Source organism: Eimeria tenella, genomic scaffold, assembly GCF_000499545.2.
Source record: "Eimeria tenella Houghton genomic scaffold, Eth_scaff97, whole genome shotgun sequence".
NCBI classification, from domain to species: domain Eukaryota; phylum Apicomplexa; class Conoidasida; order Eucoccidiorida; family Eimeriidae; genus Eimeria; species Eimeria tenella.
The window spans coordinates 49,957-73,258 of NW_013543474.1; the positions used below are offsets into that span (position 1 = coordinate 49,957).

At 51.0% G+C, this 23,302-nt stretch overlaps 5 protein-coding genes across 5 annotated transcripts; 3 read left to right on the plus strand and 2 right to left on the minus strand.

Annotated features, from left to right (window-relative positions):
* Positions 1 to 400: 400 nt before the first annotated feature.
* ETH_00025670 (uncharacterized protein) lies at positions 401 to 2,410 on the plus strand (the record flags this gene model as incomplete). The annotated part of the gene is made up of 1 exon (XM_013378746.1): positions 401 to 2,410. One exon carries the CDS (start codon positions 401 to 403, stop codon positions 2,408 to 2,410), a length of 2,010 nt encoding a protein of 669 aa, XP_013234200.1.
* A 1,089-nt stretch (positions 2,411 to 3,499) lies between these two features.
* Positions 3,500 to 6,551, minus strand: ETH_00025675 (Casein kinase one (CK1) TgCK1b, putative; the record flags this gene model as incomplete). The annotated part of the gene is made up of 11 exons (XM_013378747.1): positions 3,500 to 3,590; positions 3,913 to 3,990; positions 4,169 to 4,262; positions 4,378 to 4,450; positions 4,705 to 4,770; positions 4,914 to 5,026; positions 5,169 to 5,282; positions 5,402 to 5,594; positions 5,736 to 5,837; positions 5,996 to 6,255; positions 6,431 to 6,551. 11 exons carry the CDS (start codon positions 6,549 to 6,551, stop codon positions 3,500 to 3,502), a joined length of 1,305 nt encoding a protein of 434 aa, XP_013234201.1.
* Positions 6,552 to 10,802: 4,251 nt separating this feature from the next.
* Positions 10,803 to 11,975, plus strand: ETH_00025680 (uncharacterized protein; the record flags this gene model as incomplete). The annotated part of the gene is made up of 1 exon (XM_013378748.1): positions 10,803 to 11,975. The coding sequence occupies one exon, from the start codon at positions 10,803 to 10,805 to the stop codon at positions 11,973 to 11,975; it is 1,173 nt and encodes a 390-aa protein (XP_013234202.1).
* A 1,536-nt stretch (positions 11,976 to 13,511) lies between these two features.
* ETH_00025685 (longevity-assurance (LAG1) domain-containing protein, putative) lies at positions 13,512 to 15,276 on the minus strand (the record flags this gene model as incomplete). Its single annotated transcript, XM_013378749.1, has 6 exons — positions 13,512 to 13,653; positions 13,778 to 13,996; positions 14,160 to 14,397; positions 14,529 to 14,698; positions 14,912 to 14,964; positions 15,091 to 15,276. 6 exons carry the CDS (start codon positions 15,274 to 15,276, stop codon positions 13,512 to 13,514), a joined length of 1,008 nt encoding a protein of 335 aa, XP_013234203.1.
* A 6,977-nt stretch (positions 15,277 to 22,253) lies between these two features.
* On the plus strand, positions 22,254 to 23,297 carry ETH_00025690 (uncharacterized protein; the record flags this gene model as incomplete). The annotated part of the gene is made up of 1 exon (XM_013378750.1): positions 22,254 to 23,297. One exon carries the CDS (start codon positions 22,254 to 22,256, stop codon positions 23,295 to 23,297), a length of 1,044 nt encoding a protein of 347 aa, XP_013234204.1.
* Positions 23,298 to 23,302: the final 5 nt, after the last annotated feature.

Genomic DNA, 23,302 nt, shown 5'->3' on the forward strand with positions numbered 1-23,302 from the left:
GAGGACCCCTTATTATAGCGCCATATCTTACGAAGTGAACTAAACTACTGCGACGACCCCCACATCTTTCGAAATGTCTTCGATGATAAGAGATCGTCCACTCTGTCGTTCAGCACGTTGTCGTGCTTCGTGAGCCTCTCTAGGAGCCGAAATGTGTCTGTCAACATCCTTTGCAAATTATAAGGCACAAGGCTGACGAGAGTGGAGCTCGGTGGTAGCATGCTCTTCAACAGATACAAGCCCCAGTCCCAAGCCCCAGCCAGAGGATTCGACCGCCAGCATGAAGAGCTACCATATCATCGCCAGTAAGTAGTGCAATGGCACCATATGCGTGTCTCAATTATAGCTTTAAGTATTGGAAGTCCCTAACACCCCTAGAGAGTGGAGTCACTAGGCAACGATGCTGGGTAGCGGAGGCACCGGCCTCTTCGGAAACCTCTCAGCACCAGGAGGCACTGCTGCTCCTAATGCAGGATCGAACGCTGCTCCCGGGGGCCTCTTTGGGACGACGACATCGGCATCTGGGGCTGGGGCGGCGCCTGGGATATTTGGAAACACCTCGTCTGGGTCTCTTTTCGGAGCCCCGGCAACTGGTGCCCCAGTCACAGTGGGTGCAGCTGCTTCGGGAACACAGCCGCAAGGTGGCGCTCTCTTTGGGTCAGGTACATCGAATTCAACACATCCTGTAGGAGGCCTTTTTGGTGGTGGCGCTTCTGGTACTGGGACAACGTCAAGTTCTGCGCCTTCCGGGACAGGCTTGTTTGGTGCTGGCTCCGCCACTGCCGGGGCTTCCACAAATTCTGGATCTTCTGGTTCGGGTCTCTTCGGTACCGGCGCTGGTATAACTGGGACAGACAAGGGCACCAACTCCTTATTCGGGCCAGGGAGCAGCACCAGTGGTGGAGGGGGTCTCTTCGGAAGCACCACCGCTGCAGGAGGTAACTCACAGAATGCATCTCAGCCAAGTCTCCTCGGAGGAACTTCGGGAACAGCCACTGGCGCATCTGAAACAGGGAAAGGGGGGCTGTTTGGTGCCACTACAGCAGCAGCCAAGCAACAGGAACCGGCAAAGCCTGGGGGCTTATTTGGCGGGCTATCTGCAACGAATAGTGCGACAGAACCGCCAAAAGGGGGCCTTTTTGGAAACAGCTCCACCGTTTCGACAACAACCAGCAAGCCCGATACAGCTCCGGGGGCACTATTTGGGGCCCCCACAGCAGCACCCAAAGAACCGAATCATCTTGGTGGGGGCCTCTTTGGTGGAAAGCCTTCGTCAGTTCCCCCGTCTGGTCCAGGAACACTTGGTGGTGGCTCAGCCGGAAGCAGTGGAGGCGCTGATGTTTTAAAAGGCACGGGCCTTTTCGGGAGCCAAGGTGATGCTCCAAAGCAGGCCAGTAGTGGCGGTCTTTTTGGCACCAGCTCCAGTGCTGCGGGAGGAGTTGGAGCAGGGGCTGACGGAAAAGGGAGTGGGCTGTTGGCGGCCACGCCAGCGGCTTCCGCAGCAGCTTCCCAGCAATCGAAGCCAGCTGAGCAGACCGGCACAACAAGTGGAGTTTCTCTTTTCGGCACAGGTGCATCCGGGACTAGCAGTAGTGTTGGTGTCCTAACGTCGAATTCTGCGAAGACTACGGTAGAGCCGAAGGATGGACAAAAGGGGAGTGACGCCGCTGCACCGTCTTCATCGCTCCCGCTGGCATCTGAGCGGAAGACAGGTCAGAGTTTGCTTGGAGGTAGCGGCATCTTAGGAGCACCTGCCACCGCCCCAGCAGCAGGTACCCTCTTCGGTACCAAGCCAGAAAGCAGTGCTGTGACCAACAATGCTGTGGCCACAACGCAGCCCTCAACCAGTGGGCCAGTGCTCCCGCCGGAAGAGGTTGCGTTGGAGACTATGCAGCATGAAAGGATGGACGACTTGTTGACTAACTGGGAAAGGAGACTGCAGAGAAAGGTGGGGCAGTTCGACGAGCTTGCTCAGGAGGTGGCAGCTGTCGAGGCGTCTCTCATAACACAATCAAAGGCCCTCGCAGGTATCCGTGAAGAGCAACAACGCGTGCACCGTAGGCAGCTTTTCGTTGGCGAGACGATTGATATGATTGAGCAGCAGCAGAACGACCTGTCAAACCTTTTGGCATCGATAGAAAGCAGTTTGCTCTCCAAGCTTTCCCCAAAGGAACAGCGGGGCATCTGTTCCACTGTTGAGCAGAGCATGTCGCAGCGTGTCCTCGACATTGACATGCAGATGGACGAGCTAACGTCCGCCATTGCCCAGACAGCTCGCAGGACTCAGCCGCAGCCAGTGGCTGCGGTCTCGCAAGTGCTGGCAGTGCACCAGGCCGCCCTCGAGTCAGCAACTCAGCAGTGTACAAGGCTGGAGCAGTCTCTCAAAAACCTACAGAGATTTGTTGCGTAAGCCGGGTATTACATGGAAAGCAGAGGGCTGGCCTTGCTGGGCTCAATGGGCCCGGTCACAAGTACAGAACAGTGGAACTGCTCATTCTGCAAGCATGCGTATACGTGCTGTTGTACTTGTACCCGTTCTATGATTCTCCACAGGGATACACTGACTCGCAGTGGTTACCGTGCCATCATCCATGATTGCCGCAGAAAGGCACGCTGTTGCATTCTCGCAATATTAGCGTCAGCATGTGAAGATCTCCAAGGAAGTAGTGGTGAGCACTTAATAGCAATTTGAAAACCAAAGTACTCCGCAATGTTTTCTGCCACTTTGCGCATTCCCTGACGCACATGTACCCCGACGCCGAGATAGCTTTCGCTGTTCAGAGAGTACTTCAACAGAACTGCGAAAGGCCCCCCAGCAAACCGTCACCGCCAGCCTTGCGGCTTCACAAGCAAAAGAGTTCACTATGTCCCAGGGACACATCACAGGTCCCAGGGCGCCGTGAGGGTCCCAAAACGCTCAACAATCCAACCGCATGAATCGGCACATCGTGCTAAGTCTCTAGCCGACACAAGGTTTGGGCGTAGCGGCCAGTATGAATTCTGTGGGGACCACAATTGGCGCCCCTCGCGAAGAGCCCAACAGCTTTGGTACGCCTGGTCGGAGGCAGTTGACGTAATTTTGAACCAAAGGGCATCTGCTGCGTCCGCTGCGTCCACAACTCGCGTACTGGCAAACGCCTCTGGTTCCACTAGGGTGTTGCGCTGGAGTTCAAAACTGCCAAAAGCACTCTACCTGTAAGCTACTTCTTAGCCTGTGTGGTGACGTCCGACCACGGTGACGCACTACTTTCGGCGGCTAGAACCGGCTGCGCCAAACCCCGCGCATAGGCGCCGGCATGTCGCAGTCAGTGCAGCCAACAAAAAGGTAACCAGATATCACTTCTGGTACTGCTTCAAAAAGTTCGAAGCAGCTATTAATCCCATTTTTCGAAACGTTTCAGGTTCTTCGCCTTCGGCATTACCGTGACACGATCTGCAACTGGGGATCCAATGACGGGGCGTTCATACGCAGCAACTTCCGATTCACCACCGGACTGTGCTAATTGATGATGCCAAGTGCAACTGACTGCTGGATGCCGAAGGTCGGCAATGTCTGCTGCTCAGGTCTTTGTGGGAGATTTGACACAAAACTGCGCGAACGCAAAACGCATCACAGACACTATATCCCTAGACGTCACCGTCCCAAGCTGCTCCGAGGCAGTCACAGTGGGTTTCTATGCCAGCTCAGTTTGACTGTACCAAAATGCCTTACAAAAGGCAAGCAAGACAAATGGCTGCGCTGTTTCGTCCTGCAAACAGAACACCTAGCACAAGCATTGCCAGGCACTCCAGCAAAAGAAGAGCAGCATCCACTCATAACAAATGAAAACTACAAGCACCACAGGTCTACACTATACCCAGCAAGAGCAAAAGTGAACAGTGATACAGCTGCGAGGACGACAAGCTCCTCACATCTCATCCTTCTCTTGCTGCGTCTCAAGATTAGCCTGCGCAGCAGCCTCGCCACCACCGCGGTCAGGCGCCATCACTCTGCAAGAGGCAGTTAGCAAATATCCATAAGCTACCTTGTAATGTAGTTGGCAATGCAATCGAATAATGAGGGTGCAGCACGACAGCGGGCAATAAAGACCTAGAAGGATACTGGAGACCCAATAGGATAGGCGACAACCGCAAGCCAAACAAATAAATCCGCTTAGGTTCAACGTACGAGACTCCGCCAGGGTTCGTTGCCATAGACGGGTTAACCATGTTGCCGTTGCCTACTGCAAGCTGATTTTTGCTAGCATCTCGACTCCGTCCCGCTGCACCAAAAAATACAATGAGTTACAGTGGTGATTTAAAATGATCTGGCAGACAGCAAGCCCCGAGCTCATACTCCTGGAGAACAAAAGGAAAATGTCTGAGGCTCCTGCTCACGCGCAAGCCTGTCTTGCTCTCGCCGAGACCAATGCCGTGGTTCTTGGGTGCAGTGGCCGTGAAGGCGGTCCGTCTACAACGCAGCAAGGGGAACCAGCAACTACTCAGCATATTAACCACCACTAAAGGGCTATGTAGATTGCTGTGAGGCGTAAAGCTCTAATACTGAGGTCGGAATGTTCACAGATATAGACATGCTTCAGGGCATGTCCAGAAGCATCGAGAAGCTTGCAGCCAAAAGGTGCCCGATGTCACCATGCCGTGCGATCTACTTCGAAACTCTGCAATACACAGCACGCACGCCACGGGCACACGGTCCCTGCTCACCGAGTGGCCAAGTCCAGCATTGCGTGCGTTCAGCTTCGGCGTCCAATCGAATGACGCATCCTGTTGCTGCAAAAAAGCACCTCAAGACAGCTGGAAAAGCCCTGATCCTCCTGTGACTGAAATTCCCCTATAATGGGTAGGCTTCAAGGAGGCACCATCACGAAAGACACGAACTAGAAGTGTCACTGGGTTAACCAGGAGCTGCATACGTCAAATCCCTCTTTTATGTAGAGGTCTTTGAAGAGTCCCCGAAGATACGCATAGTCTGGTCTGTCTTCAAATCGAAGCTGCCGGCAGTAGTTGAGGTAAGTAGCAAATTCCGCTGTGCACACCACAGAAACGCGGACTAACAACCAGGTACAGCTCCTGCTGTCCCGAAAACAAGTGTGCGCTACTGCATTCAGAGTGCTCATCCGCGTCCAACTAAACATCGTACAGTGCAATATGAAAAACCATGCACGTACAGGGATATCCTTTGCAAAGAACTTCGACAGGAGTGGACATCTTCTTCTCCATGATCTTATGATACTTCTCTTGCTTCGTATTAGCCTTTATACCCTGCCAGGGTAGCGTCCCAGCTGCTCACAACGAGCACTCAAATGCACAACGACCACTTGCGCATGAAGGTACGCCAGTAAGACACGGACTTGGGTCATGCAATGATATGGAAAAATTCGCGATATTGGTGTAACCTCACCCCTACAGAAGTACATGAGAACGTAGCCTACAGCCTCTAGATCATCGCGACGACTCTGTTCCGAGCCAAGATGAGCACTTATTGAAGCATAACGGGCAGTCCCTGTCAAATTCTTGTTCTCCCGATACGGAATGTGCTGGTGTGTCTTTGGATCTCTATACTTTTTCGCCAAACCGTAATCAATCATGTATATCTGAATGCAGTGCACAGAGCCGAGGCAGCAAAGCACAAATCAGCAAGCACCTTCGACGTGGCAATCCAGTCGCGAACTTCAGAGAGCTCTACGAAGTGTTGCTACAAGTTGCCCTTGACCTCCTCGTAAAGCATGCCTCACCACGCTCTGGTGAGGTCCGTTGACTCTGCCAATTAGGAAATTATCCGGCTTGATATCGCGGTGGATAAAATTCTTGCTGTGTAAGTATTCAACGCGATCCAGCTGCAAGGTTCACCCACACGCGCTCTTGAACCTTTTCTGTTACATGGTGAAAACGAAACCTAGCCACGGTTCGGTAATACTGGCATCGCAACTGCATCAGCAAAACATGTCTGTGCCTTAGTGAACAGCCAGTTCGGCGAAGGACCGTGGTTGCCTACAACTTGGTCCGCAATCATCAGAATTGTGCGCAGCGTGAACTGGCGGCTGCATAAGTTGAAGAGATCTTCAAGGCTCGGACCTAGAAGTTCCATGACCATTATGTTGAAATCTGCCTCTGCATCGCAGTAGTATATCTGGGCGATTCCCGGGGCACCTTGCAAATGCTTAATTAACTTTGACTCGTAGATAAGCTGCGGATGCTTTGCCTTGGCGCTCTCTACCTTCATAGCCACCTCCTCTCCAGTCTGTACATTCACACCTGGCATACGAACAGCAGCACCCGAGCGAGGTCCCCTCCTCAGCTGCATGAATGGATGACGTGAACATACCATCTGTTCCTGCAGCTCCATCTACCTCACGTGGCCCTTAAACCGTCCCTGCACTGATAAACTGAAGGCAACTTCTCTGTCGGACAAATGTTACCAGCATCTTACCTTTGTAGATATCGCCAAAGGACCCTGATCCGATCTTCCGGCCCAGACGCCAGATGCCGCCAACCCTAGCATCCTTAAGGGGGTTTTGATTAGCTTTTGAACTGTCTGCATGGTGCGCCATAGTGGCGAGCTATTCATTGGTGGCTCTTATGCACCATATCAGCACTTTAGCCGACGGCAGTTCCTCTCTGAAAGCCACACCGACGGCTTTCCCTCTCAATGTTTCCGTGATAAAAGGGGGGTTGGGAGCACAACGCCTGTAGACCCTGCAGTGTGCGTTCAACAGCGTGGTAGTCGAGCAACGACGCCGGTTAAGTGCGTCTTGCTACCCTGCCTACAGCTGGGAAACTTAGGCGCCGCCAAACTGTGCGTATCTGTGGGAATATCGATGCATTAAAGCACAGTCAGTTTAGGTCATGTGTCGTGATAAGAAACGCTTTGACTCCCCCAGGAGATGGCGCAAAGGACACCGGCTCCTGTCTCAAGCAAGCACCCAAAATGTACTCGCCCGCCAAAACAGCCTGATTACCTAGTTGCAGAAGCAATGAGGAAAAGACTTGTTTCATTGGAAGCCAAAAGCCCGCACGGAAGTCTGGAGATGCACCAAGCCTGCGAGTTGCTCTGCCGTCACGAGCCAACGATCCCAACTACAAAAATGAAAGGTCTGGAGAAGGCAGCTGGGCGCCAGAGATAATCCTCAAGAGTTCTGCCGCGGCTGTGGGCGGCGCGTGCGAGTCGTGCCAAGCACCACTAATTCCGCACAGCGCTGCCACTGCCGCGGCCCTCCCCGCCCGTGCTTTTTACACGAGGAAAAGGATTTAGCTGTGTGATATCAGACTGACGTGCGTATATTTACGAGCAGAAAGGCTCTAAGGTCACGTAGCTGGTTGGTGTCCTGCAAGAAACAGTAACGGACTGTCATTCTTGGGGTTTCTGCTGAATCGCCAGCACAAGATTATGCAGCGATCGCAACCCCCCGAACTTCCAGAGGCTAGGCGGACGTTCTGCAGGCACAACAAAGAGGCGGCGCGTGCCACACGTATACGAGTCACTTCTTGCAAGCCCCAGGAACCTCCAAGGGGGAAGGCCCAGCACGACGCTTAGGCAGCAGCACGCTGAGGGATGGCGGTGCCCCCGTAGACCCACAGCTACTAGTATGTGACAAGAAAGAGATTAAACGTATGGAGTCACTGAGCGACGCAGACGCTGGCAAGTGGCATGCTTCTGCCGGGTCAACGAATCCACGCCCAAAACGAAGATCCGGCGAAGAGTGGCAGGACTTGGCCAGCGCCCCGGAAATCAAAAGTAGTCGGTAATTGTAGTTTAATAATGGGGATTTATGGGAAAGGTCTCCAACCTGATACTAAAGCAAAGCCACAGGAAACTCAAAGCGGCCGGCTTGCGCGGCGAGAAGCGCCGCCTGCACATCAGCACCGCCTCATGCTGCTGGCTGCTGGCAGCTACTCAGCATGCAGGCCAATGTGGTCTCTTTAATGTAAGCTGGATTGTTACTAGAAACTTGTTGCTTTCCAGTCTTTCTGCTAAACCAGATCCCTGCAAGTGGGTCCGCCCCAGACGACCTTGCAAGCCGGCCTCTACGCCTCCCCCGTTTTTGGGGAAGCTTAATTCCTGCCGCGCTAACAAGCAGTTACCTTCCACGGTTGCAAAAGCTGAAGGTAGTCGCTGGTCTCATTTGCCAGCCCACCCGTGAGCACTTGGAAAAGACATAATCATGGTGTGTGCACGCATTCCCGAAATCTTTTGGTTCCTGCTACGTATCTGGTGCTGCTGGAGTGGTTCTTAACTTTCCCCTCGCTCCAAAGTGAACTGCTTGGAACAGAAGCTCTTTACAATCAGCGTATGCCTTTTTTGTACACGGTGTCCTTCGGGCCATCCCCAAAAAAGCACCCATGTTGAACGTTGAAGGAAACAGGCCTGGAGCGGCAAACTACGACTTCCAGTTGCACTTCAATTGCTCAATTGGCTCATGCGGGCACGAACCGTCTCACAGCGTCATGCGCTTTTAGCCTGAGGTCATCTATGCATACATACAGAATACTGTGCGTTATGTCACTGCAGAAGTCGAACTTTATGCGCGCATTTCTGCAGCATTAACGTAGTGCAATAGTTTGCGGGTGTGCGTTCATCTCCAGTGCACACATCTAACTATTGTTTAGTAAATACATTCGTTTACTCCGTTCTACTGTCGGGATGCCCGTGTGCTGCACGGTTTTTTGTGGCCCTGCCGTATAATTGTTTGGCAAAGCTCCTGCGAGGTCATATCCGTGCAAAGGAGCTAATGCAGAGCTTATTAGCTGTGGGGAAGCAGAACAAGGTGAGCTTTTTCCCCTACTGAAGCCAAGTCTCATCGAGGATTCGTCGAAGTACTATGGCGAAGCTGTAACGAGCGTTCTTCTTTTTTATTATCTCCTTTTGAACTTTACTAGTGGGCAAGGTGGCACTAGCTGTACTTTTCTACACTGTGATGAATGGCTCAAGGAACTGGTGTGCGCGAAATTGCGTCGGGCGCGACATATGCCTTGAAACATCCCAGCAGTTACTGCGTGCTGGGGGAGTGAACGGTTGGCTCGAGGTGAAGCCCAAGAGATGATACGCTGTGCTTTCCCCAACAATAGAGCATTTGCCAAAACTGTACCGCGGGACTGGTGCAAGGGTTTGAGGTGTCTCCACACAGAGCCAATTGCCAGAGCTCCCTTTGGTTTTCTTTTCCAGAGGGGTCCCCTTGGGAAAGTTCCCAGTTTAGGGCAAGAAGGAACTACTAGTAAATAGAGGAAGATGAACTCATAGGGACTTGTGAAACTTGGGTAGTTGATGATCTGTGTATTGTGGGAAGGAGACAGTATTGGCCTGCCTAAAGTCGAAGCGTAGCGTAACGAAGAAGGCAATTATGTGCCAGGGCTCGAGATGCCATCACAAGGCAATATATTGGAGTACAACTTGGTTTGCTTGTGAGGGAGTGGTTGCGGTCTTATGCTACGTGACAAGCTTGAAGTCAACTGATTGAGGGGCAAGAAAGGTTGTGTTCTGCATCAAGTGGTTATGATGGGCGTGCCTCCATATGCGGAGTGGATACCACAGTGCCTCACTTCCGTTTGCGGGGTTTGCCTATGGATTCACAGTGCCGTGTTGCCTACGGTGCACCAGATATTTGGAAATGCGCAGAAGTGAGTTGTTACACTTTCAGGTGTACTAATTTGGCGACAGGGCGTCGCTTCGTGGAGTTCACGGCTGGATGTGATCTCACTTTGTTGGTTCTGTGCAGCCGCTGAACAGTATGCCGAAGTATGTCTCACAACTTCGCTGTATGAAAAGAGCATATGTGTTTCCACATTCTTTATTAGAAGGCACAAGCGTGTTCTGTGCAAGCGCGAGATCGGCAACAAATTGAGTACCACACAGACTGTGCACTACGGAATCGCAAAAACAAGAACACATGAACTCGGCAATAATTCAACACGCTCTTCCTTCCACATAGCTCGTCAGATTCATTTAGCCACTGATAGAATTACACTTCCGCTCCCTGCTGTAATTTAGCCGTCTAGCTAGCTTGTGGTATTCAGAGCAGGGGAGAGATCTCCGCTCGCAGGGAATGAGGTCCCATTTACTGAACGCCTCAAAACGTCTAGGCGCCAAACAATGGCAGCAAATTATTCCAATGATTTCATATAGATAAAACAACAAAGTTCTGACGAAACTTGTTTGCTGCTCGTATCTGTGCTGGTGAGCAGAGCAGCAAGAGCTACCTGCCTTCCATTCGGCACTGCCCTCACCATAGCGATTCAGCACCAAGCACTTTCCGTTTCCATCGCCGTCACGATCATCATAACAAAAATCGGCATTTTTTATACATTTGTGTCCGTTTAACTGCATGTGACTTTGTTTCTGGGAAGGAACGGCTCTCCAAGCAGTTGCTTGCATTTGAAAACCAGCTGCCTCGAAGACCGACACGGACTGTAGTCGTCCCGTCTACCAGCGCATCCCTACAGCAGCACCGTGTCTTAGCGCAGCATCCTTTGCTCCCTTATTTGCTTTTCACATGTCCTTGCATAACGGAATCTTTCATATTCCTTCAATTGGAAGGGAAACAGGCTAGAGTGCTGGGCTTCTGCTGTGGGGCCGCCGTCGCTGCCACCAGTTGGAGGCAGCAGGGCTCCCCTTCCAACAGCAGTTCCGGCTGATCAACTACCAGTGTTTTCCACTATTAGCGTTTAAAGAGGACATAGGAAGCGGTGTCTTTGGCGAGAAACGGCCTAGGCACACCAGCCCGTACGGGGTTCGCATAGCTATATTTGTCTCTTGGTGAAATATCGGGAGATTTGTCGCTTGTGGCCATCCTGATTCAAGAATAAACATGGGAAAACTTGGAGCATTTGTTTCCTGCGGTTGTTTGAGGGGAACACGGGCCGCTGTAGAGCCAGCCAAACGGCAGGCTGTGAGTGTTGAAGCTTGTGGAAGAAAGGTACTTGAAAAGCCACCGACAGAGAATGCCATCAAAACTGAGCAAAAGCTAAACACATGTGAAACTGGGCAGCTGGCAACTCAATCAGTGCCTCGAGAGCCCACAGCCAATCCTCGGCTCAAAACCGAAGACGAACGAGCAATTTTAGCATCTGAGTTGACTGCAACAAGTACGGGAGAAACTCAAGAGAACGGAGTTCCTAAACTGCAAGTAGTCGTCACCCACCATCACAATGCAGCAGGAGAAATGCCTACTGGAGCTCCGCTTTCCTCACCACAGCAAGTCTCCAAAGGCGCCCCCACAGATTTGGAGGGTAAGTTCAAAGGTACCGACACGGGTGGTGGCAGGACGTCTCGAGACACAGCACCGGACCACGAAAGTAGAGCTTCGTCCTCTTTAGTTTCTATGACATGCTTGACGTCCACAAGCGGCGGGGACGAAGATAGTCGGATTGTTGTTTCGTCGCTGCCAGCTCCCCAAAGCTTGGGGAGCGACAAAGAAAACGCTGAGCATGAGTCAGGAGCCAAAACGGAAGAGGAGAAAAGTTCGAACTGCTCTCCTACTGGTAGCGCTGCGGTTGGGGGAGATCAGGCAGCGGCAGTCCCTATTGAAGGCGGAAATGTCAGCTGTGGAAACTCATCACCTGAAGCCAGCGAGAAAAAGGACGCAAAAACTGACGAGGCTGTGGAATTATTGGGGAAGAACTCCATAGAAAACAAAACTTTTGACGACTTAAAACAAACACACGATGCTAGAGAGGAACTAGATGGGAAAGCTCGCGATGAAATGCATTCTGGGGATGGGAATGACCAGCCCCAGTGCGAACAAGAAGTGGCTCCCGCTGAAGGCAAGTACGTAGTGTCCTCAGCTGTAGCGGAGGATGCCACTTCCGACAGTAATGTGAATGATGGAAATTCATGCAGCGGGGACCAAGGGGAGGACACACCCGCTTCTGAAAGCACAGAGAAAGGAAAGCCACGCACGCTCTCTTCACGGAAGTTTAAGAAGAAGAAAACGAGCAAGGCAAGGGGAAAGAGACGCCATGGGAAGACGGGCAGGCGTTAGTAGCAGGAGCTTAAAGACTCATAAGTTGCTTAACATGGCATTTGAGCCGCTAGGTGCTTGGAAAGGTCATCGCGGTGCCTTGTCAATGGCAACGGCTATCGTAGTACGCAGGCTGCACAGCCATTAGTGCCTGTGGAATGGAATATGTTTGTATATTCTAAGGCGGTCTTGCATGCGCGGAATGGAATATCTCCATTATTTTACGATGCACGTGGTGCCGTGCCCGTCCACACAGCAGATAGCCCTTGATTAGGTCTTCATCCAGTTAATGCAGAAAATTGGTCTATTTGCTTACATCCATATGTACTATGTGAAAGAATTAACGGAACGGCAATCATTGGTTGCTTCCACTTCCCAAAGCGACTTGGATAAGCACACGAACTAAGCAGTTCATAGCCGTTCTGGAGAGTTCGGCCGCAGTTACGTCATGCAAGCTCGTGTTGATTTAGGTGGATGCCCTTACGACCGTGCAACTACGTAATTGCATTATCTTTTCGGAATGCGGTAGGAGTATGCGTAGACGCCGCTCCGTAAACATGCCGTCTGCTCCTTTTGTCCAAACCCAGGTGAAAATCTTAAACCAATGACCAACTCACTATTTCTATATACTCGTTTTTTGCCAGTCAAAGAACTCTAGCTCTTCTTAAGTTACCCGTTGTGCCAATGAGTCTACTGGCTGCAAAGCGCTACGTTGCCCCCTGCTGGCCGGACGATTGCCGTTAGCAAACTGTAATGGAGTCAGCCAGGAATGTCGGGTAGGTAAGCGGCCGTAAAGAGCAGCCCCCGCTACTCCGGCGTGCGGCATATTGAAGCACGGAGACGTGATTTGGGATCTTTGCTCAAGGTCCCCTGCGTACAACCGCGAGACGACACCCATTGACTACACGTACCCTCAACCCTGGATTGGTCCAGGAGAAGTTCGCTAGGCCGCAAGCAGTGGAACCGCAAGGACCGATTGGATAAAACATTGCAACTGTTCCCTTTTGTTCCACGGAGCCACCGGACTCCCTAAAGGCACCCTAGGCCACCTATGAAGCAGCCCCTTAGGTGGTGCTTGCGCAAAAGCGTTGTCAGTCCCCATTAACTCTGGGGCGCTGTCTGCCAAGGAAGACCGACTGAGTCGGCCTAAGAAACTAACAACTGGCTCCAACAGGCTAACGGTCAATCGCCGCCACCGTCCTGCGTCCCCAGACTCACGACGACAGCAGTACCACCACTTGCCTGTGCTCGTGCCAGCGTCCCACTTCCACAAGCATGGTAGCGCATGGCTTCCACCACGGGCGGACACCGTGAGAGCTCCGAAAGCCAGTGAAAGCCGGCCGCTTTCCCGCCAGACGAAGCCACATGAATCAAGAATCAGGGGGCAGAGATATCCGTCTCAGCCTTCGCCACCTCCCAAATAGCTATCAAGCAGCTACTCAGCTTAAAGGGCAGGATATTCAAGTGGCTGTGTTGCATGTCTGCCGATACCGGACGCCACTGGGTTCTCAGAAGAGCGTGAGAAGGCGCAACCAATGCCAGCAGTATAATTCCTCGTCATTCCGCCTTCGACGCTTTAGAAGAGATCTCTCGGGAACGAGACTGCGCTGAGGAAACTTCTTCCGAGACCCTTGAGTGCAGATCTCTCATTTGACCACTGAGGATGAAGTGCACGAACATCTTCACCATAAGCACAAACCTGTAAAGGCGTTCCCAAGCAAGTCGCACGCATTTCCCTGTTCACTCAAAATTTTAACCTTAGGACAGTCAATCTTCACATGGTCTGAATGGGCCACTTCATTTTGCGTGCAACACATGCTTACCAATATATGTTCATCAGACTCAGCGTGAGTAGGATGAAAATGAAGTAGCTACTGCCTTCGGTCTCGGAATGGTCTGGCCGGGTCTTGATTGCCTTATATATTGGGAAAAGAGCGGCAGACGGGAAGGTATAGAGCCGAAAGTAAAACCAACAAACGGTTAACAGCACAAAAAGCCCAATGGTTACCTTGTGATACGGCGTGTCTACGAATGCCTTGCACCTAAGCGGACGATCCCACATAACAAAGAGAAACGTCTACATATGTGACCAAACACGGAAAGAAAAAGTTTCGAGCAAAGTCACAGCTAGGCTGACTTGTGACAAAGTGGGAGCCAACAAGCAAAAGAGAGACTTCGCGTACGTTTAGTCTACTCGCAACGTACCCGCAAGTAAAAATGTCGCAAATGTCGTGGCAAAATAAAATGACGACACCAACCCGCAAAAAATTGCTCATGTAGGAGAAGTAAATTAGGCAAAGGGCGGCGGCACATGGCAGGAGCCGGTCAAAGAAATCGGGAAGCCAAGGCGACTTTAGGATGTAGATCAGTGACGCTAGGTGGTGCCCAAAGGCGACGTAAAAGTATAGGTGACAATATACGCTGTTCTGCTGCATTGGGTATCCTGCGTTGCAGCAGTCATGCACATGCTCTGGGTGAATGCACTCTAAACAAAGACGGGAGCAGGTTCCCGCAGTATGTAGAAACTTGCTTGCGTGAATGTTCTGCTGCGTAAGAGGAATCCATTAGGCTCACCCTGCCACAGCTGCTCTTCCGCACCTTCACCGCCAAGCTGTTGTGGCCACCACCGTTCATTGCGGAATGACAGGAGGCAGACAGCTGTCGTCATTAAAAAGTATAGCATCTTCCAAGTCATTTCCCCAAAATGAGAGCACAACAGCTGTCGCACCTGCTCGCTCCAGCGACTGCGGGAAAACACCCACAACCCATGATGAACCCCATATTTCACTCGTGAAAAAACTCGTCAGTATACAAATGCCGGCGTATTTTGAAGCTGCGCAGCATTAAAAGCAGGCAGCTGCCATCCAAAACTAGAAAAAACAGAGGCGGAACCGCATCTCGAATGATGTAGCTGTACGCATTAGAACAATTAGGCTGTGTACGCAGTGTAGTCTAACTCGCGGGGAAGCAGACGGTCTGCAAGAGGCTTGAGAATCCATGTGCAGAGGCCCTGAGACATACAAAAACGTTGTGGCTACTTTGCAGCCGCCTAAGAGCAAGCTACTCTGCGCATGGCGAGCAAACATTCGGGAGTTCAAAACTCGCATACGGTTTTGTCTTATGCCAAGCATCTCACTTGAAAAAGCAAGTAAATAACTGCAGCTGCGGAGCCATAAATCCGCAGATCACTCGGGTCTGGGTAGCCACCGCCCGGGACACTAAGGCGATGACGAATACTCCCAGCAACTTTAGGGTAGTGAAAAGCCGACCATCCAGCAATCACAGCCAGAAGAATGCCGAAGACACGGTCCAAACGAACCATTTTTGAGTTGCATGTGCACCTGGAGACCTGTGAAGCTGACTCCCACTCGTAGGCGCTGGAACTTTGGCACTATGTCTTCTCGGCAGGTGCTTTAAGCTTACAAAGCTGTTCCCCGTTGTCAGCTAGGACAGCTGTCACCGGTGGAATTCCCCTTCAAAACAAGCCACGTAATGGCATTCGACGGTGTAAGCTGCTGAATGGATAGCCCACTCTGAGTCAACCCCGATAGTCTTGTTGGCTGCGTCTACTCAGAGTGACGCGCGCAATGCTAAAACGTACAGTACTGATGATGAAGTGCACTTCGCCGACAGAAATATTTACGGGTCCTCCGGTTCTCCCTGGCGTGGCCCAAGGGCACTTGAGCCGCAGTCGCACAAGCAAGGAGCATGGACACGCCAAGAGTAGCAAAGAATCCACAACTACAATGAATGAAATACTCAGGGCAGCTGTCAGGTACAGAGAACGTGGATCTGGACGGATTGGCCCCAGGCGCATGCTGACTCAGCCCCACACCACCATAGGCAGCCGTTGACAAACCATCTGCAGTATGGAATCAAACGTTGATGTGAATCCTCCCTGCGCTACTCACTTGATGATAAATTGTGCGCGATGGAACGCTTTGCGGGAACTCTGAGGCACCTGTATCCTTCCTCAACGGGCCAACAGGCCTCAATGTACACCACACACTGTTGGACAGTGGGTTGTGGCGATTGCTCGAACAAAATGTATGACTAATGACAATCCAGTTTGATGGATTTCAAAACAGTTTGTCTTTTCTTGAGAGGTTTGGGTGGGATATTGTGCCGAGGGATCTGGTGCAGCTTCAGGAATCAGTCTCATGGGTGCATCTCCATACGGAGTGATGGGCCCTCTGGAACGTTTGAGCGCGAAAGTCCCCAAATAAAGATACACATTTTAGGCAGTCTTTCTAGGTGACTGAAAGTGTCTGCGATTCGAATGTTGCTGAGTTCGCAACCGGAGTCCACGAATATTGCATTTGTTAAGTCGACGTGTGGCAGCGTCCAAGCGTGCTTAGCCAAAGACACGCTACGTGCCTCGCAAACTTTTGTCCAGCTTGCTCCAATATTATTGGAAGCTTGCTGATTGGCTGAGAATTCCTTCCTGTCAGAGGCCAACGCAATTCACCTCCTGGAATGGGCTTTTCTTCGCTTTAATAGCTTGATACCTGTAACTAATCGAGTGACATGCGGTGTTACTAGAAGTGTCCGGTTTAATGTCCATGTATGTTCCGCATGGTTCTGCAGCTGGTGCCGCTCAAAAGTCGCAACGTAAGCTCAAAAGAGAAGGAACAGTCGGAAGCCTGTAGGTCACCCCGGCCGAGCCTCTCTAGTTTGCTTGCCTCCACCCGTAATTCGTTAGCTGCATTTCTTCGCGATATGTAAGAACTAGTGGAGAAACATTTTGAGTGCCTTCTTTGGTGACGGCTAGGTTGCTGGCAGATCAAGTGCACAAGAAACGCATTATCTCTGAGAGAACGGGCACGGCATACTAGAGCAGCGGTTGCATTTAGTGACTTCAAAACACAGCCAAAAGCCTGTCATATATAGTCTCCCACAATTACCTGCACTCAATTCTTATTAGCAGCCTTGCAAAATGTCCAGTCACCATTGAAATACTTTGCTTTTCTTCCAAGGTAGGAGGGGAACATAATGCTTGGAATGTGAATTTCTGTGCGTATTGGCACACTTTTCTAAGCAGACGCCGACATTGATGAACGATCCTTATGCAAGGAGTACTAGGGAAGAGCATCCCATGCTTTTAGGCTACATTGGACGAGTGAACAGACAGTTACTACTAGTTAGCATTCTACGGTTGGCTACTGAAGCTTCGATAATCCTCGCTAGCATTCCTTAATTGAAGAGTTGAGTGTTTTAGTACCTCGAGGATTTGAACTGAGTCATTCAATGTGCACTCAGGTGAATCAGCAAACCAGCAAATCACGTCAATACGATAGAACGACAAAGCTAAGCAATAATGCGCACAGGTGCACACAGTGCTTGTTGAAGCACCGTTCACTGAATGCATACTATGGAGAAGGCTATTCAAACGGGATGTGGATGCACAGTGTCAGCTAAGATTAGAGGGCGGAAGAATGAGCCTTCCCTTCGTCACTCAACAGGCTATTGCCTTAGAAATCTTCGCCTACAGCGTGTCTCCTACCTTATCACTAGAAGAGGTCCTTGTTATTGGGGTGTTTGAATATTTGAATCCCTAGAATTTTGCTTGTCGAGGAAATACGTATCACGAACGCAGCGTGCACCCATGCACTTGGAGAAGTACGATCGTGAACTGCCATCATAATATGTCAACGAAGCAGAATGCCACTTAACGTGTAGTGTTGCAGGTGCGTTTGGCTGGGCACGCGGCAGTCACAGTAAGTTTTCAGTCTGCCCAGGATCAATGACGCTACGCTGATAAACGAAGTAATCGGCCCTGCTCTGCCATGCAGTGCCTCATTCCACATAAAGGGGCTGGGAATACCAACAAATCTCCAAGTATTTTAGACAGAAGTTTTTTCTGTTCTTGAAGCAGAAAGTTACGGCAATAATCTGTGTGGATAAGCCGATGATCTCGCTAAGCGAGTGTTGCTGGGTAGGGTCACACCACTGGTTACCTTCGGCGGCTACCACGGCCCCTGAGAAGTCCTTACAAATATCCCCTGCCCACAAAAACACGTGGTGTGATGATTTCTTGGGCTGAGAAAAGCAAAGTAATGATTGTTGATTGACTCGTACTAATTGGCTCAGTGTGGTACGTTTTGTTGGTGCGTTTCAGGCCGCAGGGCCACTGTCCACCACAGGGTTCCTCCCATACGCTCTACACACCCTAGTTTTTCACTGAATGTTGTCCTCTTCAAATTGGCATGGAAGCACTGCGAACGTCTTGACAAAATTTGCGTGCCTCATGCCTTCTGATTCAACCCGTTCAATTCCCTGGCAAGTTTGTGTCCGAGTTTCTTTGTCGGTCCTTTTGACTGCCTGGTTGCTGTTTCTTCTACACAAGGGCAGCTGGGATTAAAGTAGTACAGCGGACTGCTGCAAAGCTAAGCGAGAGCCTTCAGGAGATGCATGTGACCGTCAGAGTGAAACCTCAGTGCACAGATGAACTCGCAGTGGCGAATCGTATCTATTGCATTACTTTCTTTCGTCTCTATTTCATCTGACTCAGGCCTCATGCTTGTTAGAGCTGCTATGCTGCGCTGAAAGTGCGGCACATGCTCAAATGCTGGCCTTCTCTGGTGCGAAGTCCTCCAAAAAGAATTTTTCAGTCAATGATGAAGAGCGTGTGGGAAAAGCTACTGCCGGATGGAAAAGACTGTCGAACTAATGCACATCAGGAAGCAGCAGGTGCATTGGCGGGAAAACTGAAACCAGCTGTTCCATTATTTAACCAGGCTGAGAACGACGTTTCCGATGCAGATGTCTGCCCAAGAATTGTGATCAATCAGGTCTGCCGCCGCTCGGATGACCACTGCAGTTGCATGGATCAACTGCGCAGCTGCATGCTGCGTCAGTGCACAGGGAAAACTTCAAAGGACACACACAACAACTCGAGAGGCATGTGCAGCCGGTGTGGGTTTAGCCATAAATGCAGCGGCTGGCACTGTACCTCCGTCTGTGGCCACGGTGAGGCAGATGTGGGTTTGAAAAGACGTTTCACGCTAGAGAGTCCACTAATACAGGGGGAAAAGTATAGGCCAATTTTTCTCCAGAGGGACCAATGTCTGGCTGGAAATGTCTACGATAACCTTCAGCAAGGGCCTCGAAGTCCTGTGAGCCAGTTAGGTAAGTCACCTGCCACCAGATCCCCCGCAAAGAATCATCAGTCGGCAGCACTTCAGCCGATCTTTAGTGGTCATGCCTCACAGAACAATTAGCGGAAGATGGCTTTTCTGAGGGGTTGCCTATAACATCACGGGAAGTGCCATGTGGAACCTGTTCTCCTTTTCCCAGGCAAAAAATCACGAATGAAAGCTCTCAATGACACTGGTACGCCTCCACTCTTCTTTTGACACACATACACTCCCTGCAGCTCAGCATTTTATTCATGTGTGCTGTAGTACTGCACTTACTGAGGCTCCGAATTTGCTCACGCTAACTGCGCCATAACAGGACACTCTGAAAGATGGGAAGACATGTGCAGCGACGAGACTGAACAAACAAAAGCGTACACACCAAAGGAACAACGAATTGGAGCAGCTCCGAAAAAATTTCACTTTGGACAGGAGACTAAACAAACATCTGGGAGCAATGATGGAGGGAGTTCGCCCTCTGCCGGGTTTGAGTTTGTTGCTGATCCCCCATGATGCAAGACACGACGCCTGCTGCGGCTTTCTCATGAGCAGCAAATGAGGGGATGGCGGTGGAGGTACGCAGGTCTCAAATCCGCTTTGCGGTGGAATGGGCGCAAGAGCAGCACCGTTTCAACGGCAAGCGGGGCAGCTGGTGCAGCATTTGCTGCCGCAGGTGAGAGAAACATTTGTAGAGGTAGTGCTGTAATGCAACTCATGAGCTCGGCTATGTTGCGGAGCATGCTTTTGGGGAACTCCAGGAGCGGCTGTGTCTACAGTTGGGGCTAACCTAGTTACGGAGACAACACCTGCTGTACGTAGCGGTTGGTGCGGACAATGGCAGCTCACTCCGCTTGATTCGCCGAATGGCAGTCTGAGTAGCTGCAGTTGCGAATACCAAAGAAGCGGGAGTTTCCCTTCTTCCCCTGCGTCACCAGCCAGCTCAAACAAAGAGGTCTCAGGTCAATCACTGGGAGAGAAGACTCAGTCGTATTTTCACAAAACATGCGCCAATGCTGGTGATGCTGTGAAACACCACAGCAGCACCCCACAGAAAACACCAACTCTTCGCCAGAAGCCTATGACAGTGTCTCCACACCACCCATATGTAGCTTTCGAGGTGCGCTTAGTTCTCCATACTATTTTCAGTGTAAAGATAAATGCTGCTGAGGCACGCTTCGGTCAGCGCATGTCTCATTCTAGCTGGCTTAACGCTTGACCGGCACTTCCGGAGTGCCACACGCTGCCCTTCGTGACTTTGAATTATCCTGTCTCCTACGTTGGCCTACGCTCTTGTCAAAGTGAAAGTGCCATGCTTTCTTGCTAATATTGCGTTCTGCTGAGGCGCAGGCTTCACGCTCAGTTACAGAGAGTGCCGATCCACCAAGGCGCGGAATTTTCCGCACATCTGCAGAGCAACTTCGACGTCTTCTACTGCGCCGTGTCAGCTTGTATTCATTCATTTCGACATAGTCTCGCAACTGCGCAGCTAATTTGTTCGTTGCGTCTTCGCATCTTTAGCGGAGATATCGCGCGAGTGTTGCGTGCAACTAGCCCGACAATTTGCTGGAGCGGCTTGTAAACGAAGCATGGCATACAATGAGTGCTGTGGCCCTTAACTGCAGAAATAATATTTGTACATGTCGTAAATTTCGACACGGCACGTCGTGTCATTGCACAGGTCTCCGTGAAGTCGTAGTGCCCTGTTCACAAGCGAGCATACTTGTGCGATGTCTGTCATTGCCTTTCAGAGACACCTTTCCCTTTGCAGCCTCCACTGTTTGTCTCATAGATGCACCGTTAACTGTGCCATGGTGTCTAATGCATCAACATGCATTGTAGGCGAAACGGCTCAGTGATTGTCCTCATGGCACGATGTATTGACGTATGCAGACCTGCGGCGCCCCAAGAGTCACAGTGCTGCAGCCTACCAGCTTGGGACAATCAGAAGCAATGACTCACGCATGTGGCTGCTTAACGACTGCTCTCTCAATGCCGTCGGCAACGCAGCACTTTTACCCCATGTGCCAGCTGTTTTGTTTGACGCACTGTTGACTCTGGGTCAGGCGCAGCAGCAATTGGAAAATCAATGCCGCCGCAAGTTGCAGAGAAAAGGCATCAGCTTGAATATTCTCGTCACGGCCCTTTCTGGGATAGAAGCGGAAAGAGTATGCAAACATATGTTTTCTGATGTGAGCCACAGTGTTACCACTTGCCCCTTTTCATTTTACTTCTTTCCTTCAAGCGTAAATAGCTCCCCCACGTAATACAGCTATCTACAGTCATTCACGAGGTTCTTTCACACTTGAAAAATTTGCTGTCTGGTAGGCATTGCGCTTGTTTCGGCTGTTTGTTTTGGCTCAGTGGGAGGAAGTCCGTCGCCAGCGTATATCTTGCAGGGTGGAATTTATTTTCCGGCCTCCAAAAACTGTTCGTTTCGCGGAAGGTCCGCTTTTTTTTAGTGTATTCACCTGAACTCATGGCAGTGCCTGCTCGCCGTCATGTAGAAATTCACCACTCGCGATTGTATATTGTGAGTTTATTGGGGCTCTTGCAGTGCCCGTTATTGCTGTCACTAGCCTTTCTTCCACTCTGACTTATTGCGAGCTTCGCCTTCTGGATGAATGCGGAAGAGGCAAAGCCCTGCAGCAAGAGGGAGCCGAACGAAGGGTGCGTTGCCTTGCAGGCAGTCGCCCAAAATTTCCCCCGGATTTGATGCTGCAGCAAGTCACATGTTCTTTTGCATCAAAGTAAACCAAAACAGCGTAAGCTGGTAGACTACTGGAATTTGGCTCCTCAAAAGCCACTGAACTGTTTAGTGGATGAGATGTGTGCCTCAGGTCCAGGTTTGTCTTTTCCTCATCTCGCGCTCTACCTTACCTCTCTCAGCTGGGCTTTTGGCTTTGTTGAAGCGCCTCCATGCTGTGACAAGCCTGCTTCCCCTAATCATAGTGGAACAAAATGCACCTCAAGAACAAATGCTGCGCGAGTACGGCCGCATCTGCGTTACCAGCAGAGCTGAATTCTACCAACCAATGTTTCTAAGACTGATATGGTCGATGGCTCTCTCCACAGTCTTGGTTGTGCGGGAAACTATGTTTTTTTATGCAGTAGGTGGATCCTTGGCCTTCAACTTGCAGCGTGTGACTTGGTAACTCAAGACGGCATGCTGGTTCCACTGCGTTCAGTTGCACATGAACTTGACGCTCGCACCGACTCCCAGCAACGAGCACAGGATGAGCAAATAAGGTATTCCGGTCCCCTACGGCGTGAAGAGGAACCTTCCATTTTGCGCAGATTCCTCTGCTTCGCAGTGAAAGGCAGCTCTGAGGAGTGCGCAGACGCCTTCTGCTCGTCTATCCGGGAACAGAAAGCTTTTGAGGCGGATGGCGATGGAAAAAGAAAAAGCACCCAGTGTGAGAACAGTACGCAAAAACAAATTTTTCTTGATGGATGTGAGGAGAGCCCTGTGAGAGACATGTTGGAAAGGAAGCCACCAACAGGGGGCCCGAAAAGTTCCAGCAGAAAGGGCTTCGAAGGTGGCTCACCTTGCCTCAGTGCCGTACAACTTCCACTTGTGCTGAAATTGCCAGTGGGTAGCGGCATGGATAAGGAGTTGCCTCCATGCGCTGGCTGCGAGGAAAGTGACAGAGGGGGCACATCCGCTGCGATACCTTTCGCCCTGCGGCGAAAGCCGGCAGAAGCATTTGCATTGTTGTTGCGCCGGAGGGCAGAATATAAGTGCTTTTTGCCATTCCTCTTCCAGCAGCAGATACATTCAAATCGACCACATAAGCTGTGTTTTTTGCAGCACTGGGAGGATGAAGAGTTGCAGCAACGGGAGCAGCAGCAACAGGTGGAAGCTCTTGTTGGCCTGCGTCTATTGCAGACTAACAGCCAGCCCAACACCGGCAACACTGTACGGATGCAAAGGCACCTCGACAAACTACGAGAGCATTTGCACAAAATGAATCATCAGCTGCTTCAGTTACGGGAGAAGAGACTTTTACAGAGGCTGCTGAGCAAACAAGAACTGTCACTCCACCCCTTGCTCCGACCACATCAAAGCATGCTACTGTTGGACAATGTCACAGAGTGTGGCAAGAGGAGGGAGCTGCTGTCGCAAGTGGCTCAAATTGGCCTACTGGTTGCACTAATGATGGGAACGGGTACTCTCTTGTTCAATAGTGTGTCGCGTAGGGACCACTGAAGAAC